We start from the raw sequence: 23,732 nt of genomic DNA on the forward strand, positions 1-23,732 counted from the left end.
GCATTTTATTTCTTGGGTTAAAAAATGTGTTTACTCAAGAGGGTCTGAGCCTCACAGGCTGTGTGTTGCACTCAGCATTGAAATAAAGGCAAAGTCAGGCCCTGAAATTCAAACAATCCCTGCAGATCCTCACCCAGATCTCTCTCTGCTTTGCTCTGCTGAGCTCTCAGCTCCTGAACTCTCTGTAGGCTTCCACCCATCCCCAAAATCAGCACCAAAGTTCGTGGTGATGCCCAAAGCACCAAAACAGAACAAAAAGCAAAACATCCCAAAATTCCCAGGAAACAGCACAAAAAATTGTGTATATTCAAGAAATCCAGGAGGATGGTGGGAGCTAGGAGTGATTTATGGTGGGATATAACATTTCTTACCAGCACTGGAATTGTTCTGCTGCAGGACAGGACTGGGCAGTGTGGGTGACCCAACCTGTGCCTCCTGCACACCTCCATGGCTGAATTTCTGAGGGGTAATTCTCACCTCCAGGAACAAGCCAGGAGCCAACCCTGATTTCCTCCACCCACGAGGAGCTTTGCACCCTGCCCAGCCCAGCTCCATTGTCAGCCCCACATCCCTTTGCCATCTGTTTAATCCATTCCTTCCCGCCCCACTGCCAGCACAATAAAACCCCACTGAGGGGATCCACCTCCAGGAAATCCTCCTGTAACACCCTCCAAAGGAGCAGCCTGATTTATCTCTGCTGTTGCTCTGGAAAGAGAAATGAGGACTCATCTGTTCTAATCCCCTCCTAAGATTTCCAGCTCCCATTTCAGCATTTTTTGGCAGCTCCTGTGTGCCCTGCAAGGCTCCCTGCAGGGAAATCACCCAGTGCAGGACTCCCTCTGAAGGCATAGCCTTTGCAATGACCCCATAACAATTCCCCAAATGAAGATTTGGGTGAAATGAGCCTGGGGATCTCCAGAATGAATTTCCTGACCCGCCCTTAGCTGGAGGGTTTGGGGGTTGTTCCTTCCATGGGTCACACAGCATTTTCATTGCTCTTGTTTTTGGCATAGCAGATTTTGAGATTTCCCAAAACCAGACCCCTGGGATAGTTTGGATTGGAAGGGACCCTAAATATTATCCACTTCCAGCTCCCTGCCATGGCAGGGACACCTTCCACCATCCCAGGGTGCTCTAAGCCCTGTCCAACCTGGCCTTGGACATTTCCAGGGATGGAACCTCCCCAGATTCTCCTGGGCACCCTGTGCAGGGAACTGAGCACCCTCTGAGTGAAGAACTTCCTGACATCAGGAGAATTCTGTAGGTGGCTTTGCCATCTGGCTCTAGGGGCACCTGCAGGGGATGGGACATTCACAGGCTTTAGCTGAAGGGGAAGAGAGGGAGATGGGATTTTGGGGGGAAATTCTTCCCTGGGAGGGTGTGCAGCCCTGGCACAGGATGCTCAGAGAAGCTCTGGCTGTCCCTGGATCCCTGGCAGTGCCCAAGGCCAGGTTGGACAGTTTGGATCACCCTGGGACAGTGGGAGGTGTCCCTGCCATGGCAGGGAGCTGGAATTGGACACTCTTTGATGTCCCTTCCAATCCAAACCATTCCAGATTTCTGATTCTGGGAAATCTCAAAATCTGCTATGCCAAAACAAGACCAATAAAACGCTGAGTGTCACATGGAAGGAGCAGTCCCCAAACCCAAACTGGATGATTTCCAGTTCCTCTCCAGCCCAAACCACTCCATCATTCTGGGATTCCAAAAAATACCAGTATACCCCCTGAACTCCTGAATGATGCCCACTAACAAGACTGTTTGGAACATTTAATTTACAACCCAGAATTTTCACTCCTCCCAGCTGACCTGGGAGAAGCATCCCTTGGTTGGATGCATTTCCAGCCTGGAACCACCAGCAGCCCTGTGGTGCCAGCACAAATCCCAATTCCAAACCTTTGGATGTCACAGTGGATGTGAGCCCTTTGCATGGTCAGAGCTTGCTGGACCAAACTGATGAGGAAGATCCAGCAGGTTCTGCAATCCCAGATCCACTTGGGATCTGTGGCATGGAGCTGGCTTCTCCTCAGTCACTTCCATGGTTCCTCCAAGAGCTGGAACTTCTCAGGATTGATCTCTGCACCTGCACAGCGAATTCCTCTGAATATTGTTGTGGTTTTAGTGGCTTTTCCTTTACAATATCAAAACTTGATGCTTTGATTAGCGATGAGGAGGTGGTGGGGGAGGAGGGGGTGAATCTGACAGTGTTCTGGCATTTAGTCCCTAATTGAAACATCACCTTGAGGTGTTTATAAAAAAAATATTAAATTGGCCCAGATATTTTTTTATGAATAAGGCTTTAATTAACTTTTTACATATTAAATGCACCTCAGTGGAAATAGTTAGACAAATAGCAGGGGTGTTAGTCATGCAGAAGCAAAGGGATGATTCAGTCAGGGACTGTGTGCTACAGCAGGGCACATGTGAGAGATGCTGAGAGGGAAGGGAAATTAGCATCAGAGATGGGAGCCAGCGTGGAGAGGGAACATATTTTCAAAAAGGCCAGGAGAAAGGCGAGGTTCCCAGTGGAATTAGAAATGCAGGGCTCCCTTGCTCAGCAGGAATAACCCAGGGAGTGCAGGGAGCTGAGCTCTGCTGCACAACTGCAGAGCTCCCTTCTCCCCTTCCCTTCACCCCCAGCCCTCCCTGGTTTATCTGACAAGTTCTGCCCCAGCTCCAGGGTTTGGGAAGGGCAGAGAAAGGGGAGAGCAGAGCAGGGATGGCCCTGAGATGGGAGCTCTGAGATGGGAGGTTTGGGAGAGCAGGACAAACATCTGTCAGGGATGGCTCAGGCACAGTGGAGGTGCCAGGTCCCAGTAAAATCTGGGATTTTTAAGTGTTCTGGAACATGGGCTGAGCCTGCCAGTCTATCCAGGTATTAGTGCAAAATCAAAAGTGTGTAATAAACAAAAAAAAGAAAGTATCTTCATACCAAGATGCACCCCTAATTAAACCGGCTTAACTTTTCTGCCACTTCCACTGAATTAGATATAAATTACTCTGATTTACACCAGGCCAAGAGGAGAATCAGGCCACGTGCTTTTCTGCTGATGGCCAAAATATATATTTTTACTTCCTCAATTTATTCAGTACCTGATTTGCATAGACATTTCCGAAGGCTGCTCGGTTGTTCTTTTTTTTCCCATTTTTTTTGCACTTCACATGTCATCTATCCCCCACTCATCACACAGGGCAGCAGCAGTGTTGCCACCAAGGGAGCTCACATTTAACAGCAAGAGAGGAATCTTCAGCAATTCCCATCCCAAGGGGCCTCGGGATGCAGAGCTTTGATTTTGTTGCTCTAAGACAGGCAGGGATGAAAGCAATGTGCACTGGCAGTAAATCCTCGAGGTGCTGGGTTCCTCCAGCAGCTCAACAAGTGCCTTTTCCTCCCACAAAAGTCACCAAAAATCAGTGCAAGCAGAGCAGGTCATCACTTCTCCTGCTCTCCAAGTTAATATTCTGGATTTTCTATGAGCTGTTCCCACCAAGAGAGTTCCTCAGGAACCTGTGACAACATCAGATGTCAAATCAGGAATGAAATCATGTCCAGTCCTCAGGGTTGATATAAGAGCAAGCAGGCATTTGGTGAACTGGCAGCAGCAGGAATGAGAAGTCAGAGTTGGGAGTGTGGGTTTGCAGCTTGGCAAAGCTCTGGAAAACCCTCACAATGTGAAAGAAAAGAAGAACATGCACTGAAATGACACAGCCTGAGCAAGGGAAGGGGGCACAAAGGATCATCTGGCTTTAAATGGGTGAGCCCAGAGACAGGGAGGGAAGCTGGATGGAAACCCAGAGCTCCTCCCTGCTCTCCCCATCCTCTCCCAGCCCTGCTCCCTTCAGACTCAATCCCAGCCCAGGGTTTATTCCCATTCTGGGTCCTCATTGCTTTCCTTGCCTGGGAGGGCAAAATCCATGAGCTGGGAGAGATCATCTCCAGAGAGAGGATTTGGGGAGGTGAGGGCTGAGCATCTCTGATTAAAGGGGGTCATTATCTGAGCTTCAGAAACCTGGGTGAAAGAAAGGAAGCATCAGATGAGTGGAATTGGTTTGTCTTGTGAATACAAATGATGACTGATGAAGAAAATTATTGCAGGTGTTTGGTATCCTCTGCTTCTGCAGCAGGTTATTTGATTTTTGGGGTTTTTTTGAGGTCACTCACATTGGTGAGGGCAAGGTGAGAGCTTCACTTTTCTAAATCACAAGCAGATACAAGTTGTGGCTATTTTAGTGCTGTTATTATTAATATTATTTAACCTCTGTCTCTGATTTGACAGTGAAGCCAACAGAGAATTTCCACAAATCACATTTCTGTGGTCTTATGTTCACCAAGAACACAAGGAGCTTGTTTTATTCAGGGTGTGCCACATTCCCAGCAGGTCCCCATGCCATGTATTCACTTCTGGCTTTTATTCAACTTCCCAAACCCAACCAAAGCCATTTTCAGCCCAGCACGATGGCAGGCTGGCTCCTCAGGGTGGCTGAGATGAAATGTGATCAGGACATGATGCAGGCCCACTTTGAAATTGTGGTCAGGACAATTCCCTTCACTTTTTAAGCACTAGGACTCATTTCTCCACATCTGGGACCAGCACCAGGCTGATCACCAGCTCAGAGACTTTTCTCAGCAATGCAGAACAATGTAAGGAGGAAATTTATTTTTTCCACTTTTTCTGTTCTGATTGTTTTGACTGTGTCTTCTTAGGATTGAAAGATTTAAGGGAATGCCTCAGAAGAGGGGTGAAAGACAAGCCCTGATAGGATAAGGGGGATGGTTCAAGGTGGAGAGGGAAGGGTTAGATGGGATTTTGGGAAGGAATTCCTGGCTGGGAGGGTGGAGAGGCCCTGGCACAGGGTGCCCAGAGCAGCTGTGGCTGCCCCTGGATCCCTGGAAATGTCCAAGGCCAGGCTGGATGGGGTTGGAGCAATCTGGGATAGTGGAAAATGTCCCTGCCCATGGCAGGGGGGTTGAAACCAGATCTTTGATGTCCCTTCCAACCCAAACCACTCTGTGATTCCATGGGTCTCTGATAAATGTCATAAGGTCCATAAAAATCCATGCATGACAAAGTTCTGAGTGTTAATCCTGGCCAGGAGATGTGTCCATGGAAGGTGGAGCTGTTTCCTCCTGGAAAGGGAGCTGGAGCTGAGTTTGTGGGGTTTTCCCATCCTCAGGAACTGCCCCAGCAGTGTCCTCACTCCCACTGGAGACATTTCACACAAGTGCTCAGTGCATTCAGCTCCCTGTTCTGCTTGAAATTTCTACACAGCTCCAACTGTAATCAGAATTTCTGTCATCCACAGCTTATCTGCTGACTTTAAATTGCTTCTAAACCATCCAGCCAGTGTCTGGGGCTTTGCCTTTTCCTTATTCCTTGGTGTCTAAATAGATCTGAAACTCCCCAGCATTGTTTGGGATTAGAAAGTGGGAAGATAGTGATGGTTCTTCATCTCACAGGTGGGCAGCAGGGGTAGAGGAGCTGTTTGAAAGTCATTTTTTGTAGGACTGAGCCCCTTCTCCCTTAGGAACCACAGAGCCAGCCTCCAAACCATGCTTCCTCTCACCAGCTATTTATAAAAAGTGGCTTCTATGCTGTGGGAGCTACACCAAATTTTTTTTGCTTCCCCAACGGGGTGAAACAGAAACCCACAGAAAATAAAAAAAAACCAAAAAAACCCCAAAACCAAAACAAAAACAAAACAAAAAAAACCCAAAAAAACCCAACAAAAACCCAAAACCAAACAAACAAAAAACCAAAAAACCCCAAAAAACCCCCCAAAAAACCCCAAAAAAACAAAACAAAAAAAAAAACCAAAAAAAACCCCAAAACACAGATTGCCCAAGCCTGCTGCAGGGAGCTGAGCAGCTCCTCCAGCACCCAGACCCCCTCCCTTCCCCAAATGGAGCCTGCAAAGCAAAAACTTCTGCAAGCTGAAAAATTGCCTAATTGCCTCAAATTGATTCCATGGTTTTATTAAGATATTTTCCCAGCTCTATTATGGTTAATTATTTGTATTACAGTAGACTCTGAGGCCCCAAGCAGAGATCAGGGCCCCATTGTGCTAAATAGTGTACAAGCACTTAATAACAGAACCATTCCTTGCCCCACATAGCTTGCAATTATGTGGGGGGCTGCAGTGGAAACACACCACAGCTCATGGGAGCAGCTTTTAGGAGAGGTTAATGTGGATTTTGCAGCCCCATTCCTCCTGCTGAGCTTTGCTGGGAAAACCTGGAGGGAGAACCTTGATGTTCAAGCAGGAGATGAACGCCCCACCTGGCTTAAGGCTTTGAGAGGGGAATCAGGAGGAAGGAAAAGAGGGGAAAACTGAGCAGGTTCCTGTGCTGCTTTCCCCTTCCTTCACCTTTGGTTTGTGCTGTTTGGGAAGTTCATGAGGGAGCTTGTTCCCCTGGGGATTTCCAGCCTGGTCTTGCAGAGGCAAAGCTCTCCTGTGCTCAGGTGAGTGCTGGGATGAGCAGCAGCCTTGCAGGACCCTGCTTCCTCCCAGCCCCTGTGTGTCCTTCTCCCTCCTCCCAAAAATCTGCCAGATCTCCTTGGCTGCCTCTCACCCCTGTGTGGGTGTCAAGGGGTCAGCACTGGGGGAGCTTTTCCACACCTTGAAAAGAGTGGGGAGAGTTTTGGGACCTTGGAGCCTTGCTGGAGGTGATTTTGGGGATAGGAGTGTGACAAATTTGGGGAGAGATTTGAGACCTTGGAGCCTTGCTGGAGGTGATTTTGGGGATAGGAGTGTGACAAAATGGGGAGAGTTTTGAGACCTTGGAGCCTTGCTGGAGGTGATTTTGGGGATAGGAGTGTGACAAATTTGGGGAGAATTTTGAGACCTTGGAGCCTTGCTGAAGGTGATTTTGGGGACAGGAGTGTGACAAATTTGGGAAGAGTTTTAGACCTTGGAGCCTTGCTGGAGGTGATTTTGGGGATAGGAATGTGACAAAGTGGGGAGAGTTTTAGACCTCGGAGCCTTGCTGGAGGTGATTTTGGGGATAGGAGTGTGACAAATTTGGGGAGAGTTTTGAGACCTTGGAGCCTTGCTGGAGGTGATTTTGGGGATGGGAGTGTGACAAAATGGGGAGAGATTTTAGACCTTGGAGCCTTGCTGGAGGTGATTTTGGGGCTGGGAGTGTGACAAATTTGGGAGAGTTTTAGACCTTGGAGCCTTGCTGAAGGTAATTTCGGGGCTAGGAATGTGACAAAATGGGGGAAATTTTGAGACCTTGGAGCCTTGCTGGAGGTGATTTTGGAGCTGGGAGTGTGACAAATTTGGGGAGAATTTTGAGACCTTGGAGCCTTGCTGGAGGTGATTTTGGGGACAGGAGTGTGACAAATTTGGGGAGAATTTTGAGACCTTGGAGCCTTGCTGAAGGTGATTTTGGGGATAGGAGTGTGAAAAATTTGGGGAGAGTTTTAGACCTTGGAGCCTTGTTGGAGGTGATTTTGGAGCTGGGATTGTGACAAATTTGGGGTGATTCAGGCCAGGGTGTTGCTTGTACCCCAGGTGCTGCTGAGTTCCTCAGGAGCTGCACATCTCTGCATTGGCCACCTCTCCCCAGGGCTGGGAGGATATGAAAAGCAGCACACTGTAGCCCCAAACCAGGGAAAAAAAATCCAATTGTTTCCAAGCACTGAGCTCAGGACTCAAGCAGAGCAGGAACCTCTGGAGATAACGCCGTGCCTGTGTGTGTGTGAGTGTGTCTGTGTGTAAAACTCACCGAACCCCCCAGCTTTAGCAGCGCTTTCAAAAAAGATCTGGGTGGTGATTCAAAATCCAGGTTATGACCTGTGACCTCTGGATGAGAAATTGTTGCCATTTAGGATGTGTTAGGAGGTCCATCCTTTTCATCAAATGCGTGTTTCTTCTTGCTGCGGGAGGCAATCACACCGGTATATCATTAACTCGCAGAAAAGGAGGCTGTAAAAGAAGTTGATGGGGGACCTTAGCCCACACCCTGCTGGGGTCTGCTCGGAGCACAATATCCCAGCGACCATGAGATTAAGCTAAAGAGAAAAGTGAAAATGCTTTTCACGATTCACACGCCCTTTAGATTGTTTTATTAAACCATTTGAATAGGGATTTCCCTTTCGGCCGACAACGGGGCCCGGCCAATGCATAGTTCTAGGTTGCTATGACTTAGTTGGTGCTGGCTAATCACAAGTGAGGGCAAATTTCATATAAAATATCTGGGGCCATTGTCAACCTAATGCAGCGTGACAGTGGCAGCACAAAGGGGGATTCATTCCCCCCAGCAGGTAATAAGGACGATTTGCCATACCAACCAGGCAGTCTCGAGGGGGGCTGTCAAATGCGATCAGAGCAGCGAAATGGAGCCTCACATTCCATTCTCAGGTGGGCGAAGGCGATCCTTTTGTTCGACCATGTTGCTTCTGATAACAGAATACAATTATATTCCTTTTTTTTTTTTTTTTTTCAGTTTTTTTGCTTCCCTGTATCCTACTGACCGTTGGGGCTGTTTTGCATAGTTTTGGGGGCTTGCCTTCTTTTTCTTGCCTTTTTAAATTTTTTTTTTTCCTCAAGGCCAGGAGGGACCTCCATGATCCTTCAACCTGGAGAATTTCACCCCTCTCCTTTCCCACCTTCCCCTTTCATGAAGGGCTCAGTCCTGCCACAATGAGCATCTCTGCTAATCACACAGCTTCCCTTTGTCCAGAGCCTCCCAGGGATGTTGGGGAGATGAGGGATTGGGGTAATTCAGGGCAGATCCAGGGAACCATGCTGCTCCATGGGATATTGGAATATTCAGGACAAGGACTGATGGGATGGAGGGAACGGGGGATCAGACACCACCCGAGTGTTTCACACATGACCAAGCCAGCAGAAAGGCAGATAAAGCATTAAGGGCAGGTAGGGAGATACACACGGTAATGATTCGATCAGCAGAGATAGGCTGATAGGCACAGAGATAAGGGAATGTTTGCTCTGCGGTATCAGACTCGTTACTGATACCAGCCCATCCTGCTGAATCGCCTGTCTTGGGGGTCTGCTTACCTGTGACATCACCTGGGGTTGTTTTGACAGTCCCTAATTAACGAGAGCATTCCAGCCTTCAGCCCAGCCTGGCTCAGGCTCACAGGGGCTCAGAGGGCAGCAGGAGCACTGGCCCTGCTCCCAGGGCTCAAGGCTTGCAGCCTGCCCTGGCTCTGGCAATCTGGCTCTGCCTGTTTCAGGTGCAGCCTGAAAGGTTTGGAAGTGCCACAAAGGTTTGGAGGTTTGAGCAGCACAATGCTGGAGGCTGCAGCTCTGCTGTGCTCCAGTGCAATGATAACCACGAGCAAACAGCAGAGAGAAAGTGAGAAGAAAAATAAAAAGAATGAGAAAAGACCCCATCATTCAGATGCTTTGGGGAAACTTGGCCTTCAGGATTTTACAAACTCCTTCAATCCAACATTCCCTCTTATCTGTATCGCCTTCATGTTCCCTGGCAGGAATTGCCCATTTAATAATTTCCCTCCAATGAGCTGAATCACAGCTAATCTGATCAAATGTCTTTTTAGGGCCTTTCATCTTCCCAGGGATGTGTTGACACTAGCACAGCTGGTTCAGAGGAAACAAGAACTCAATCAGAACTCCGTTCAAAACACAGATGGAACCCAAACCTAACCTTTCCTTTAAGATATGCAAAAGTGTGGTTAACTTCTTGTTATTATGCATTTTGCATAAGTCTTTGCATTTAGGGGCCTGATTTTTAAGTGGTTAAAAAAGCCCAGCAAACCCTGGAGCTGGATTTTGATGAGAACCTGTGCAGAACCAGCTGGGCACGGAGCTGCCAGGGCTCTCTGTGGAGAAGGGGACAGGCTGTGGTGTCACACAGAGCCATGGGGCAGCTCCTGCTTGGCATCACCTGCTGTGCTGAGGGTGCTGAGACACCCTCATCCCATTCCAGGTACAAGGCAAGGGCAGCAGGAGCTTGGGTTTCGCTGGTGAGTGACTCCAGGTCATTCAGGCCAGTCTGCAGAGCTGTGTAGAGACTGGAATTGTGGATTTCCCACCCCTGGAAATGTTCAAGGCTGGGCTGGGTGGGGCTCTGAGTAACCTGGGGTGGTGGAAGTTGTCCCTTTCCATCCAAACCATTGTGATTCTATAATTTTCTGATAGCAGTCTGACAAAGTGATCTCTGAGAAATGCAATTTGTGATCCTTCAGAATCCACAGGATCCCATTTAGGCTCTGATCTTGTCCAAAGGTTCCCAAGTAATCAAGGTATTCAGGATAAGGGGATAAGGATTTATATAACCCTGGGCACACCTCAGTGCAAGGCAGAGCTGCCCTGGAACCTGCTGCAGCTGCTGCCAAACCTGTAATAACCAGATGGGGAGCTGGTTGGAAAGTCTCCATGTCACAGAATAATGGAATAGTTTGGGTTGGAAGGAAGATTGAAAGGTCCTCTAGTGCCAGCCCTTTGCAGTGAGGTGACCACAACTCAGCCCAGAGGCAGCTCCAGGTTCTCCTGGAAGGCCCCATGGATAAACTGATCCCAGCAGCAGCATCACCAGTAACCACAAGGGCTCCTGGCTGGTGCTGCTGGGGTCGAGCAGAGCTCTGGGGTCAGGGCATGTGGTGGTTTGGAGTGACCAAGGACGAAACAAAAGCTTTAAACATCTCAGAATCTCGGGATCTCCTCCTTAAGCTGTCACTTAGGAAAGTATTTCCCAACAAACCAGGAATTACGCTGCTCCCACTGCAGAATTTGGGAATGTGCTCTGTGGAATGAGCCTCCCTCCCACCAGAGCCTGACTTGTCCTCTCCTTTTGTAGGAGCACATCCAAGGCCACAGCTTCCATCCTAGAGGGTGGAAAGCCAAGGGTGGGACAAGGACCCACTTTTAGGGAGTAAAGGGGGAATTGAGAAGGTGCCAGGTCAGAGGTGCTGCAGGAGATCAGATGGTGAGGATGGGTCAAGGGAAATGGGAAAAGCCCTGGAAACAGGGACCTCTCCAGAGGGAGGCTGGAGGCTGAGCCAGATTTGTGTAAAACCCTTCTGTTGTTTTATCTGAGATGGAATCCTCTCTTGCCACATCCCAGGGGAATGTGGGGAGCTGAAGCTCACCTGCCTTGGCCAATATTTGGTTTCCAACGTTCCCAGTATTTTCCCCTCGAGCACTGCCAGGGTCCCAGCAGCCGTGACACCTCTGTGATCATCCTCCTCCTCCTCCTCCTCCCTCCCTGTGATGGGAACAATTCTTGTTCCCCTCCAGCACTGTGGATGGATCTGTCAGGCAGGGTGTGCCAAGGAGTTCCCTGTTCTCTGCCTTCCCCTGGTGCTCGGCCAATATTTAATAGTTCTGATTGGCAAATGATTTTCTTCTTGGTGATCATTCAAAAGAAAAAAAAAAAAAAAGTTTTTAACTTTTTTTTGCCCCACTCATTTCACTGGGGAGAAATATGTCCTGTGAAAATGTGAACCTTCATTTCTTAGGATGGTTTAGGTTGGAAGAGACCTTTAAGGTTCATCAAGTCCAACTCCCCTGCAGTGAGTGAGTCCAACTCCCCTTTCCAACAGATCAGGTTGCTCAAATCCCCACTTAATTTCACCCTGGCTACTTCCAGGGATGGAGCATCCACCACCTCTTTGGACAGCCTGTTCCAGTGCTTCACCACCTCTATCATAAAAAATTACTTCCTTGTGTCTGGATCCACACCTTTTTAGTTTAAAACCCCTATTTTAGTCCAACAGGCTACTGAGAAGTCTCCCCCAGCTTTCTCCTCAGCCCCCAAAGAGCATTGTGAGGTGGGGGACACCATCCCCATATCCTGAGCTCTCACTTTTTGACTTTCAGGGTCTAGCAAGTTTAAAACCAAGTTTAGCAGAGCCCAGCTGTGCTGAGGGGCTGGAGCATCCTCTGCTGGAATCTGGGCCAGGCTGGGCTGCCCTGCTCCTCCTGCACGTGGATTCCAGCGCCAGCAGGCAATGCCATTTGTGTTGGTATAAGCCAGCAGTGATGCCTCCATGTGCTTTTGCAAATCCTGGGAGCTCTGACTCACCAGTCCCGCTGGATTTCACTCCTGCTGCTCAGAAAGCAGCTGTGCCTGCAGGGCAGCCAGAGCCTGGAGAAACTCCTTCTCCCAGGAGCCACCAGCTACTCAACAAACCAGCAGCTCATTTGTCATTAATCTTTTCTGGGATCCTTCTTTTCCATCCAAAGTGATGCAGTGTGAGCTTTCTTTCAAGCCCTTCTGGTTTATCCTCATGGAAATGTTCGTGGGTGACCAGCAGGGAATGGCACAGCTCTGCCCCCGCATCCAGGGAAGGTGTTTCCCTTGGTGGATTCAAGCAGGAGAGCACAGAGTGCTGAGAGCAGCTGGGTGGTGATCTTTGCTCTGCAGCCAAAACCCAAATTCAGCTCACCTCGAAGGCTGGGCTTCCAGAGCCCTTCAAGATTCCTCACCACCCTTTTCCACTGGACAGCACCTTGCAATGCTCCTGATGCCACAGGTGCAGGAAGGACAGAGGAACCAGGGACAGCTGAGCTAGGACAGACCCCCAGTGTAAAAGGCTGGGCTGTGCTGCTCCAAATGCCACACACATCAGGTTGGTCCCAGCTTTATTTCTTAGTTCTTAGGGTTTATTTCATTTATTTGGTCGGGTTTTTTCCCCTTTTAATCCAGAGTCAGTGTGGTGTCAACTGTTGTGCAAATCCTAACTGACAGCTGTGGGTTTGTATCCCCTGGAGCCAAGGAGGGAATTGAAACCCTTCCTCACACTCCCTCATGTTCTTAGGGAGTCTGCCCTAGCAGAGAAATGTTGGAAAGCCTTTGCACCTTCCACTCCTCAAAGATGGGTGTCTCCAGTAGCTTTTGCAGAGTTTTAGCTTTGAAAAACGAAGCTCAGGGAAGCCAGCACGACTCCTCCCCACAGTCCTGCTAAACAGATAAACCATTTCCTCTGTTTCACTCCATTTATAGCAAAATGCCTCTCCCAAGGACCCTCCAGAAGTTTGTGGTGTCACAAATTCAGAGCTCACAGCCACACCTTCCCAATGTCTTTCCAATCATGGAACAGGGAGCAGGATCCTCTCCTCAAGAGCAGACATGGCTGGGAATTCTTTCCTTCATTATCTGGGACAGTTCTATTCTTCTCTATGTTGTTTATACATTATCCAACCCAAAAAAAATACACTAAGTCAGTATTTCACTCCAAATAAATGTTTCAGAAAGGGAAGATTGAGAGTGTCAGGAATGGGGACAGCAGGGCTCAGTGTTTCAGTACAGATGTGGTAAAAAGGGATTTTCAGAGCAAAATGAACCATTATATTCATCCTACTACATCACCATGGTGCATCTTGCCACATATCTGGGATACCTAGCTGGTATTAATCATTTAATTATGATTAATGGATTATAATTGACCTGAGGTTAACAATTTCGTCATTCAGGGAAAGATTCAGGGAAAATAAGTCACTGTCTGGGCAGAAGAACACACGAGAGCAGTTTTCAGGTCTTGGACAGCTGAGATATTTATGCAGTTATTCATTTACCTTCCTCATCCCAATCTGAGAACCCTCTGCCGGGCTGCAATTCCTTCTGCCTACAATCCTGAAGACATCACTGAATTTAGCATTGCAGACTCCAGGGGAGATAAGCAGGATTGTCCTCGGGAGTGCAGATAAGGGAGCAGAAGCACACAGTGACAAAGGATTTGCCCAAAGTCACACAAAACAGCCCTGTCACAGCAGGACAGCAATTCTTACATCACATCATCCTCAGGCCTCTGGATTATCAAAATTAAACCACTCAGCCAAGGGTTTTTGCATCTCAAGATGGGTTTGGTGCTGGGACAAGTGGTCAGAAAGGTTCTGCACAGGATATTCAGTTTCTCAGATTTCAGTCTGGGCTTCTTAGGAAAACCCTTTCCAGAAGGGATCAGTGCCCTGGAGACCCCTGCTTTAGGAGACACCCCTAAAGGCACTTTTTCACTGATATTCAGTGCCCCTAGAACGGAAAGGGAATTGTGGAGAAGCGCCAGACATCCAAACCTCAGAGCCCTGCAGGGAAACTCGGGAGCAGGCAGGAATTCAACGAGCTGGACCCCGAGCTTCGGTGACCAAAAGAAAGAGGTTTAAATGCTCTGAAGTCAACATCCCCGTGAGATATCGGTCCCTGTTCACCTCCTCCTGCCAGGTGACTTCCCAGAAGCTTTCTTCAAGCCCTAACAGCTGCTACCACCCAGAACCACCCAGCGAGGAATGAGGCGACCTGACAAATACGCGGCACTTCCCTGCTATCTCCGCTAAATCTCTTGCATTTTTATATGGCACCTTAATAACCCCTCATTTCCATTACAAGTGCATGCTTTCCTTCTGCTTATCTCCATCTCCATGCGCTCCTTCTCCATTCCTGCAGCCGCAGCGCCTCCGGGGAGATGCGGCAGGGTCAGGGATGCTCAGAGAAAGGACAGAGCAGGCAGGGTCAGGGATGCTCAGGGAAAGGCAGGACAGTGCCAGCAGGGTCAGGGATGCTCAGGGAAGGAAGGACAGAACCAGCAGGGTCAGGGATGCTCAGGGAAGGAAGGAACAGGGTCAGGGATGCTCAGGGAAGGAAGGAACAGGGTCAGGGAGGCTCAGGGAAAGGCAGGAACAGGGTCAGGGATGCTCAGGGAAGGAAGGACAGAGTCAGCAGGGTCAGGGATGCTCAGAGAAAGGCAGGAACACGGTCAGGGATGCTCAGGGAAGGAAGGACAGTGCCGGCAGGGTCAGGGATGCTCAGGGAATGGCAGGAACAGGGTCAGGGATGCTCAGGGAAGGAAGGACAGTGCTGGCAGGGTCAGGGATGCCTAGAAAAAGGCAGGAACAGGGTCAGGGATGCTCAGAGGAGAAAGGACAGAGCAGGCAGGGTCAGGGATGCTCAGGGAAAGGCAGGAACAGGGTCAGGGATGCTCAGAGGATAAAGGACAGAGCCAGCAGGGTCAGGGATGCTCAGAGAAAGGCAGGAACAGGGTCAGGGATGCTCAGGGAAGGAAGGACAGAGCAGGCAGGGTCAGGGATGCTCAGAGAAAGGCAGGACAGTGCCAGCAGGGTCAGGGATGCTCAGGGAAGAAAAGACAGTGCCAGCAGGGTCAGGGATGCTCAGGGAAAGGCAGGACAGAGCCAGCAGGGTCAGGGATGCTCAGGGAAGGAAGGACAGAGCAGGCAGGGTCAGGGATGCTCAGAGAAAGGCAGGAACAGGGTCAGGGATGCTCAGGGAAAGGCAGGAACAGGGTCAGGGATGCTCAGGGAAGGAAGGACAGAGCCAGCAGGGTCAGGGATGCTCAGAGAAAGGCAGGACAGTGCCAGCACGGTCAGTGATACTCAGAGAAAAGCAGGACAGAGCCAGCAGGATCAGGGATGCTCGGAGCAGAAAGGACAGAACCAGCAGTGTCAGGGATGCTCAGAGAAAGGCAGGACAGTGCTGGCACGGTCAGGGATGCTCAGGGAAAGGCTGGATAGTGCCAGCAGGGTCAGGGATGCTCAGAGAAAGGCAGGACAGTGCCATGGCTCGGGGAGGTGGCAGGACGTGATTCACACCATGGCACCGCTCCATCTGCGTCAATATTGAACCCGCTGCCTTAACTTAGGGGTAGGAGATGTTAAACCCAGTGCCCTAATTCCCGTGGAGTCATTAAGAGATCGGCCGCGACTTTCTCAGGAGACAGAGCTGCTCAGTGCCCCGGGGGCAGATCCCAGCTGCTTTGCCCTGCCCGCCTGCATTCCCCAGGTAGTTACGATCAGATACAAGGCGATTTGCTTCCTGTTGTGTGCTCTTAAGTGGTGGCTGCATTTCAAAAGCAGGGGAGTGATTACGTCCTGCCCGGGCTGTAAAAGGCACCGAGCGCTTTCTGGGAAGAGAAGAGCTCGATGTAATTGGTGCTTCTTAAAGCAAATCCCATCAGAACCCTCCTGGCTTTCGACAGCGCCTAAAAACTGTGCGGAGTTTAGGTGATGGAGCTGAGATTTAGGGTTTGGAGTCCAAATCTGCCTGGAACTGCTTGTTCTGGCAAACACAGAATTCTCCAGGCTGTGCTGCCTGAAGATCCCTGGATTGTAGAATCCTTCAGATCGGAAAAGACCGACGATTCGGTTTAGTTTTATAATTTAGAGGCTTCTGGAAGTGCATTTTTGTTGCTTGACCCTGGGTATCTCTCTCAGCTGAGTGTCGTGCCCAGCACTGACAGTCTTCTCCAAAGCATTTTGGAGTCTCCAGAATTGCTTCCACTCCTCGTGGGAAGCTTCACGTGCAGAACTAAAGCAGTGAGGATTTAATTTTTGGAGGGGATTGCAGAGACAACGAGGTCACTGAGCCCAAACGTGAACCCAGCACTGCCACATCCATTGGTATCTCATGTTAAGTGCCAAATCCCTTTAAATCCCTCCAGCTGACTCCAGCACTGCCCTGTGCAGCTGTGCCAGTGCCTGGCAACCCTTTCAGTGAAGAAATTTTCTCTAATATCAAACCCAAATATCCAAATTTCCCCAATATCCAAACCTAGACACAATTTGAGGCTGTTCCCTCTCCGCTGTCCCTGTTCCCTGGAGCAGAACTGAACATCCCTGGCTGTCCCCTGCTGTCAGGTGCCCCCTGAGCCCCTTTTCTCCAGGCTGAGCCCCTTTCCCAGCTCCCTCAGGAATTCTCCAGCCCCTTTCCCAGCTCTGTTCCCTTCCCTGGACATGCTCCAGCCCTTTCTTTTAGTGAGGGGAATGCACAGGGAATGCTCTGTGCTGGACTGAGCTGCTGCTGAATCCAAGCTGGGATCACCAACTGGGCTCCCAAGCCAAGGCCACCCCCTCCCACACCCACCCAGGAGAAGTTTCCCTGCACAAACACCATTTTCCTTTTGGTCCAAGCTTGGCAAGGCACAGGGGGTCTCCATGAGGTTTGCAAACATCAGTTTGCACCCCAATAAACCAAAGGCCTGGATCAGACCTCTCCTGAGCAGAGGAAAGGGTGATTCCCAGGAGATGAGAGCTGACTAAAAAAGCACATCATCCTTGTCTCTAAATTGGAGATACCTGGATGTGCTGGATGGAGCACCTGGGAGGTCAGGAATTGTCTCTATGGTGGCACTCTAGGAGATGCTGTGGTGTTTTTTGGGGCTGGTGCTGGGCTGGCACTGTTTGTTGGTGACAAACTGTGTTCTGCTGGGTGGAGAATGGGGTGGAAGCAGCCCTGAGCAGAAAAAAAACTGGGAATGTTGGAACTACATGACCTTTAAGGACCTTCCAATCCATTCTGTGATTTTATGGGAAGGTTTTAGGAGTAGTTGGGACACACTGGGGGGATGTGAGAGGTGTGTCAGCATTTCTCTGGCCAGACACTCCCACCTTTCCACCTCCCTCCCAGATTGTAATGGCACCTACCCCACCAACTTTTATTTTTCACAGACTCCAGGGTTGGTCAAAAATGTCCTTGGAGGTCTCATATGAAGCTCTTCACCCCCAGAATTTGTTTCTGGATCCCACCTGGACTTAGGCAAGCACAAGATGCAGAGTCCCCAGCCCTGTTTGAACAGGACTCTCCTGTTCATGCTCACAGCTGAGCTTTCACACTCAAGAACTGCATGGTCATCGTTTGCAGGGTGCTGGGATCCTCCAGGCTGGACAGATGCTGAACAAGGGCTTTTCAAAATCACACTGGGGACCTGAGGGTTCCTGCATTTTTATTTATTTTTTTTCTTTTGGTTGTTGCCCTCAGTGACTTAATAACCTCCCCAAGTGCCCTGACAAGCATGTTCCAGGACATTGCTCATCCCTTCAGCCTGTAAGTTCATGCACATGATGGGATTTGCATATTGTTGTCTTTGGTTGCCTTCCCAAAGCAAAGCTGGAGCTCTTGCTCAAGCCTTCAACCCAGCCAGGACTGCTCCCCCGTTGTGATTGCTCCCCAAATAACGTGTTGAGTTTTTGGCTTGGTGCATTAAACTCTCCTCACATTAGTAAAGCCTGGAAGCATCTGGAAGGGCAAAGATTAAGCCAAAATGCCCAGGGAAAGCTCAGATCAGCAAAATATGGTGCAGGGAAGGTTTGAGTGGTTTCTGAGCAGTCAGCTGATACAAAGCTCAGTAGAGCTTTGGTGAAGGTACATCAGCTGAAAATGTGACCTTGTGCCTTTATGGGTCCATTCATATTTTAATAACCCAGTGGAATCATTTGAGAAGTGTCAGAAACAACACAATTTCAATGATAACTGGTCTGTAAGTGTGAGGTGAGTAGGGAATTGTACAGGAGGTTATGGGAGGCCAGTTATCAGAATTATTTTGCCTGCTTAGAATTGCCTCATGGGTTTGAGAACAGCCCTGTTCACGGTAAAAACCCCATTTTACTGCAGCCAAAAAGCAGTGCTGTTTTCTGAGGTGTGGTGTTGAACTGCAGGGTCATTTCTTGTGAGTGAAGAAATCAAAACTTCAAGGAGAAAGGGAAATAACAATTGGTATCTTGGGGTATTCCTCACTTGAAAAGCAGTTTTAAATTTTGGTTTTCATTTTTGGCACAGTGTGGAAAAAGCACTGGAATCCAGGAAAGCTTTCCCTGGACACATCCCTGGGATGGAAGGCTGTGATGGAAGTTCTCCACAAACACTAAAACTCCTCAGTCCTTAATCAGGACATCTTCAGGCTGATCCCACCTCAGTCTGTGGCAATGGGCACGAAAGAAAAGCTCATTTCCAGTCCCGTTGGCAGGGACCTTGATTAGGAAAGTGAGAAAAACTTGGGGCAGGTTCAAGGTGCACTTTGAGTACTGTGACAGAAAGAGGAACAGCCTTGGGGACAAAGGGATGGAGGGTGTGGACAGATGGAGGGTTTGGTTTCCATCCTGAGGATTGAGGATGTGACCGTCCTGGCATTTTCCTGCCTTCCAGCCACCAGCACCTCTCCCTGACAAGGAAGAGGAGCTTTACCTGGAGCTGGTCCCACCAGCATAGGCTGTCATTAAAGTGCAGAGCTGCATTTTCCATTTTTTTGGGTGCATACCCAAATTCTGTGTGTCTGAAGCAATGCCCACAGTTCAGGGACTGGCTCTGTGATGCATTGACTGCACAGCACCATTCAGAATATTCCATGTGCCCCCTGCAATTCAGGATTGCACAGCTTTCCCTGGTGCCCTGGCCCTACCCAAAGACCTGAGGATGACCCCAGTCAGAACTTTTTTGGCTGACCTCAGTAGCCTTGAATCAAGTCCGCACAGGAGCTCATTTCCTCGCAAAATAAAACGTCCTTGGAGCAGCTCCAAGCCAGACCACAGGGAAGAGGAGGCTTTGCTGGCCTCCCGCCATGCCCTCCAGAGAAGGGCTGATCAAACCCATCCTTCAGTGGCCCTTACTCGCTGCCTTCTCTCTCCACAGCCACCCGCGAGTCAGCCTTCGTCCACGCCATCGCCTCCGCCGGCGTCGCCTTCGCCGTCACCAGGTCCTGCGCCGAGGGCTCGGCCACCATCTGCGGCTGTGACACGCGCCACAAGGGCTCTCCTGGCGAGGGCTGGAAGTGGGGGGGCTGCAGTGAGGACGTGGAATTTGGCAGCATGGTGTCCCGGGAGTTCGCGGACGCCCGGGAGAACCGGCCCGACGCTCGCTCGGCCATGAACCGGCACAACAACGAAGCTGGAAGGACCGTAAGGACACCTGAGAGTCACCTCTCCTGTTGTTGTTTGCTTGCCTGATGGTGGGAGGGAGTTAAGGGGCTCAAAAGATCAAAATCTGGGCAAATGTGTGTCACAAAATGGTAATAGCTGTGCTTGATCTGTGGAAGCTCTCATAAATTCACCCACACAGATGTAAAACGCCTGCCTTGGATCTGCTGTCCAGATCTCTTCTAGAGGAATGGATTCTGGCAGGTTTAGGGTGGGATTTCATCCCAGCTCATGAGGATAGCTTCCCCCAGAAGTTGTGGATGCCCCATTCCTGGATGGATCCAAGGCCCAGGTTGGACAGGGCTGGAGCAGCCTGGGATGGTGGAAGGTGTCCCTGCCCATCCCAGAGTGCTTGGAGCTGATTTTTACTCTGATTTTTAAGTCCCTTCCAACCTAAATCATTCTGTGATTCCATGATTAGAGTTATTAACCCAGCTAATAACATCCTAACTGTGCCTGTTCCCTTCCATGAGTGTGGGGCACCTGAAGTTTGGGTGCAATTGTCCATCCCCCTTCTCTGCAGCCTTGAGGGAGGAGAGCAGCAGGAGAGCTTTTCCCACAACCCATCTTCCCAGCCCTGTGCTATTGCCCAGGAAATATTTAAACAAAATTAGAGGCAATATGACTCCTGATTAAACTTGGATCATGCCCTAAAGCTGTTTTTACTTCAAGCAATCCTGGAACAAAATATGTTGGCGAAAAGAAAGTACAAAATCTGCCTTATACACAATTTTTTTTCCCTAGGTGGAATAATCCCAAAAGGAGGGAAATTTCTTATTTTTTTTTAATCTCAAGAATAGCCCATAATGCCAGAAAGAATGTAATTTGTGGGAAACAATCTGTAGAACTGAACCACAAAGCCCTTCTAGCAGAGATTATGCCACAACTTCTCTGAGATAACAGAGAGGAGGTTAATGTGGTCTTGTCCCCTCAGCAGCAGATTTTGCACACATCCAGGAGGACATTGTGCAGTGAGCTGTGGCAAAGCCACCACAGTTGCTGTGCTGGGACACCTGGGCAGGCTGGGGTTTCTTGAGAGCTCCTGAAGTGGATCCTGTGAATTCCCAGTGGTGTTATCCCACCTCACCCCGCAGCAGAGCTGTTGGAACACAACTTTTGAAAGGGAAATACCACCAGAAACCAAAACTGTCTGCAGTGGAGACAACCACAAGCAATAATGTGGTTTCCTCCAGCTCGGCCTTAATTGTCCCAGGTACCCCCAGGGATGGGGCAGTGCTGGTGGCAGTTCTGTACTGGGAAAAAGAGGGCTGGGGAGAAGCTGTGTGGAGTGGAAAGGAGGGATTTGCTTTAAAGTGAGAATTTGCTTTAAAGTGGAAAAAAAAATGAATGAACATCCCTGTGATCACAGGCCTGCAGAGGTGTTTTTACTCTGAGTAAAACTCCTTGACTCTGTGTTCTTCTAGGACGCTCTACAGGTGTCAGAGATTAGAGAGCAGATGCCCCACCATGACCTGAAATCCCTCTGTTTTGGGAAGCACTGGTGTTTTCCATTCTCACCGTGCCAGCACCCATAGGACAGCTCTTCCAGCCCTCCACACTCAGTGCTTCCAGCTAAACCCGACCACGGGCTATATTTCATATTAATTCCCATAGGAACTCCAACCCTCCTGCTCTGACAGGAGTTTTGATGAAGTTCAGTGTGATTATATGAACTAAACCTGCTGTGGTTCTCTCTCATGGCTAATTACAACCTGCTGTGTGGCGGGTGGCACTCGTAAATAACACAGGAAAGCACCTGGTGAGCACCAAGGTGCTGATTCATGGCAAATCTCTTGGCTCAGGCTGGCACTCGCCTGTTCACGTACCCAGAAATTTGCTGATCGCTCCGAAAATGCAGATTATCAAGCTGTTGCATAAGGCTGTCTCCCACCTCAGAGTATTTGGTTATTTAAACTCAGTTTTATAAGAGGTAAAAACAAGTAGGCAACTTCTGGGATCAATAATCATCCTCCCATTTGTCCTGGGAAAGTGTTTTGTGTTGAATGCCTGAGCCTTTCAAATCAAAAGTTGGGCTCTTATATTTTTTCCCCTTTGAAATTATTTTGGAAAAATCATAACCCTGGCTTTAAAATAAAAATAAATTCCATTTCAGTTTCAAAATTAGCTATAGCAAGGCTTAAACCTTGTTTAATTAAACACAAAACGTGTAAAGGATGGAGTTCTGTTCTAGATAGTTAGGACATTTCATTTTCCTTTTATTTCCAGCAGAAAAGCTGCATTTTTCATTTATGAAGACATTTTTTGAGTAGCTTTGTGTTCTCTTTGCTTCTGTGCCCAGATGTGTTTGAATTCTTTTCCTAGGTGAACACGAACATTGATAAGACAGAAGTTCATAAGCTCAGAAATTTCCTTGGTGGAAGTTTCTGGTAAATCCTTCGAATCTGAGATTGGGAATCAGAACCAGTCACTGAAAATAGTGAAATACAGGAAATTTTATGGCTTAGACCCAGCAGAGAGCAGGGCATTGGCTGGGGGATAAGAGGATTTGTGTTCACAGGAGTATAAATATATATTGATGTAAACATTGCTAATTCCTTGGAAAATCATGGCTAAGCAGCAGAATGTCGTGTTTTAATTACAGATTAACGTGCTCCTCCTCCTTTGCCTTTCTTCTCTTTTGCAGTCCATCATTGAGCTCATGCACCTCAAGTGCAAGTGCCACGGGCTCTCGGGCAGCTGTGAAGTGAAGACCTGCTGGTGGTCCCAGCCAGACTTCAGGGTCATCGGCGACTACCTCAAGGACAAGTACGACAGCGCGTCGGAAATGGTGGTGGAGAAGCACCGCGAATCCCGCGGCTGGGTGGAGACCCTCCGGCCCAAATACAACTTCTTCAAGGCCCCCACTGAGAAAGACCTGGTTTACTACGAGAACTCTCCCAACTTTTGCGAGCCCAACCCCGAGACAGGCTCCTTCGGGACCCGCGACAGGATCTGCAACGTCACCTCAGCACGGCATCGACGGCTGCGACCTCCTGTGCTGCGGGCGGGGCCACAACACGAGGACTGAGAAAAGGAAAGAGAAGTGCCACTGTATCTTCCACTGGTGCTGCTACGTCCGCTGCCAGGAGTGCATACGAGTCTACGACGTCCACACGTGCAAATAAAGCAGGCAAAAAACCCTTCGCCGGGCTCCGAGTGGAGAAATGGAATTTTTCGAGCCTACTTCCTCTTGAGGTTGCAGACGTGAGAGAAGTCTACTGTTTTGATATTAAAAGAATAAAAACTGGACAAAAAAATAAAATAAAATAAATAAGTAAAAAGGCTAAAACTGGTTGGATAGAATAGGTCTAATGACTTCTGGGCTATCCCGAGGTACATCTGGCAGTCACTCAAGTTCTGCCCCGACGCCGAATGCCTCCGGCAGGAGAGCAGCTTTTTCCACCAGCTGGAAAGAAGAGCATTAGCAAAAGCATGGATTTGCTCTGCTCTCACCCACCTGAAGTGACTCGTGTGATTAAGTGTCCTTTGAAAGACTTGCATCTTCCTAAGCATCTCCTTTTCCCTCAGCCAGGCAGAGGCTGTGCTGAGCAGCAGCACTGAGCTTTCTGAGAGATCTCTCTGCAACCCAAATGGCCAGACTGTGTAATATGAGCAGCAAAGAAATAAAAGCAGCTAAATTAAGGATTTTTTAAAATAAAGAACATGACTACTTCTTTGCTTTTGCTTGGAACCAGAGAAGTCTACAAACATCTATCAGAGCTGGAGAGTGGGGCAAGCTCTTGATGTGAACTTTTTAGCACAGTAGCTTCTGTCAGATTTGACACAGGATTCCGTGACATCTGTAGAAAGGGAAGGAGGGAGAAGAAGGAGGGAAAGAAAGAGAGAAAACTGCTGATGGCTTCCTGCAAATGCCCTGCTGGTGATGTGCACAGTACGGAAAAGTTCAGTGTCTCGTGTGTGAAGTGAAGAGGCTCTGTGTGCACTGAGAAGGACACAGCCCCACATTCTGGGAATGCTGCTCCAGCTCTCCAGGCTGAGATGTGGCTCAGACAGCGAGTCCTCCTCGGAAACTTGCCGTGCAGGGAGTCCTGGGGCTGGACACTCACCTCCTGAGCACAGACACCCATCTCCTCAGCACCCCA

The 23,732-nt window shown here is 49.1% G+C and overlaps 1 protein-coding gene across 1 annotated transcript in view; it reads left to right on the forward strand.

The window, feature by feature from the left end:
- Positions 1-23,248, forward strand: part of WNT3A (Wnt family member 3A) — an 84,969-nt gene extending 61,721 nt beyond the window's left edge. The window contains 3 exon segments of the mRNA XM_033068002.1: positions 19,346-19,611; positions 22,274-22,597; positions 22,599-23,248. Coding sequence (XP_032923893.1) covers positions 19,346-19,611; positions 22,274-22,597; positions 22,599-22,754 — 746 coding nt within the window. The 3' untranslated portion in view covers positions 22,755-23,248.
- The last annotated feature ends 484 nt before the right edge of the window (positions 23,249-23,732 follow it).

The sequence above is a fragment of the Catharus ustulatus genome, chromosome 1 (assembly GCF_009819885.2).
Source record: "Catharus ustulatus isolate bCatUst1 chromosome 1, bCatUst1.pri.v2, whole genome shotgun sequence".
In the NCBI taxonomy this organism is placed as follows: domain Eukaryota; kingdom Metazoa; phylum Chordata; class Aves; order Passeriformes; family Turdidae; genus Catharus; species Catharus ustulatus.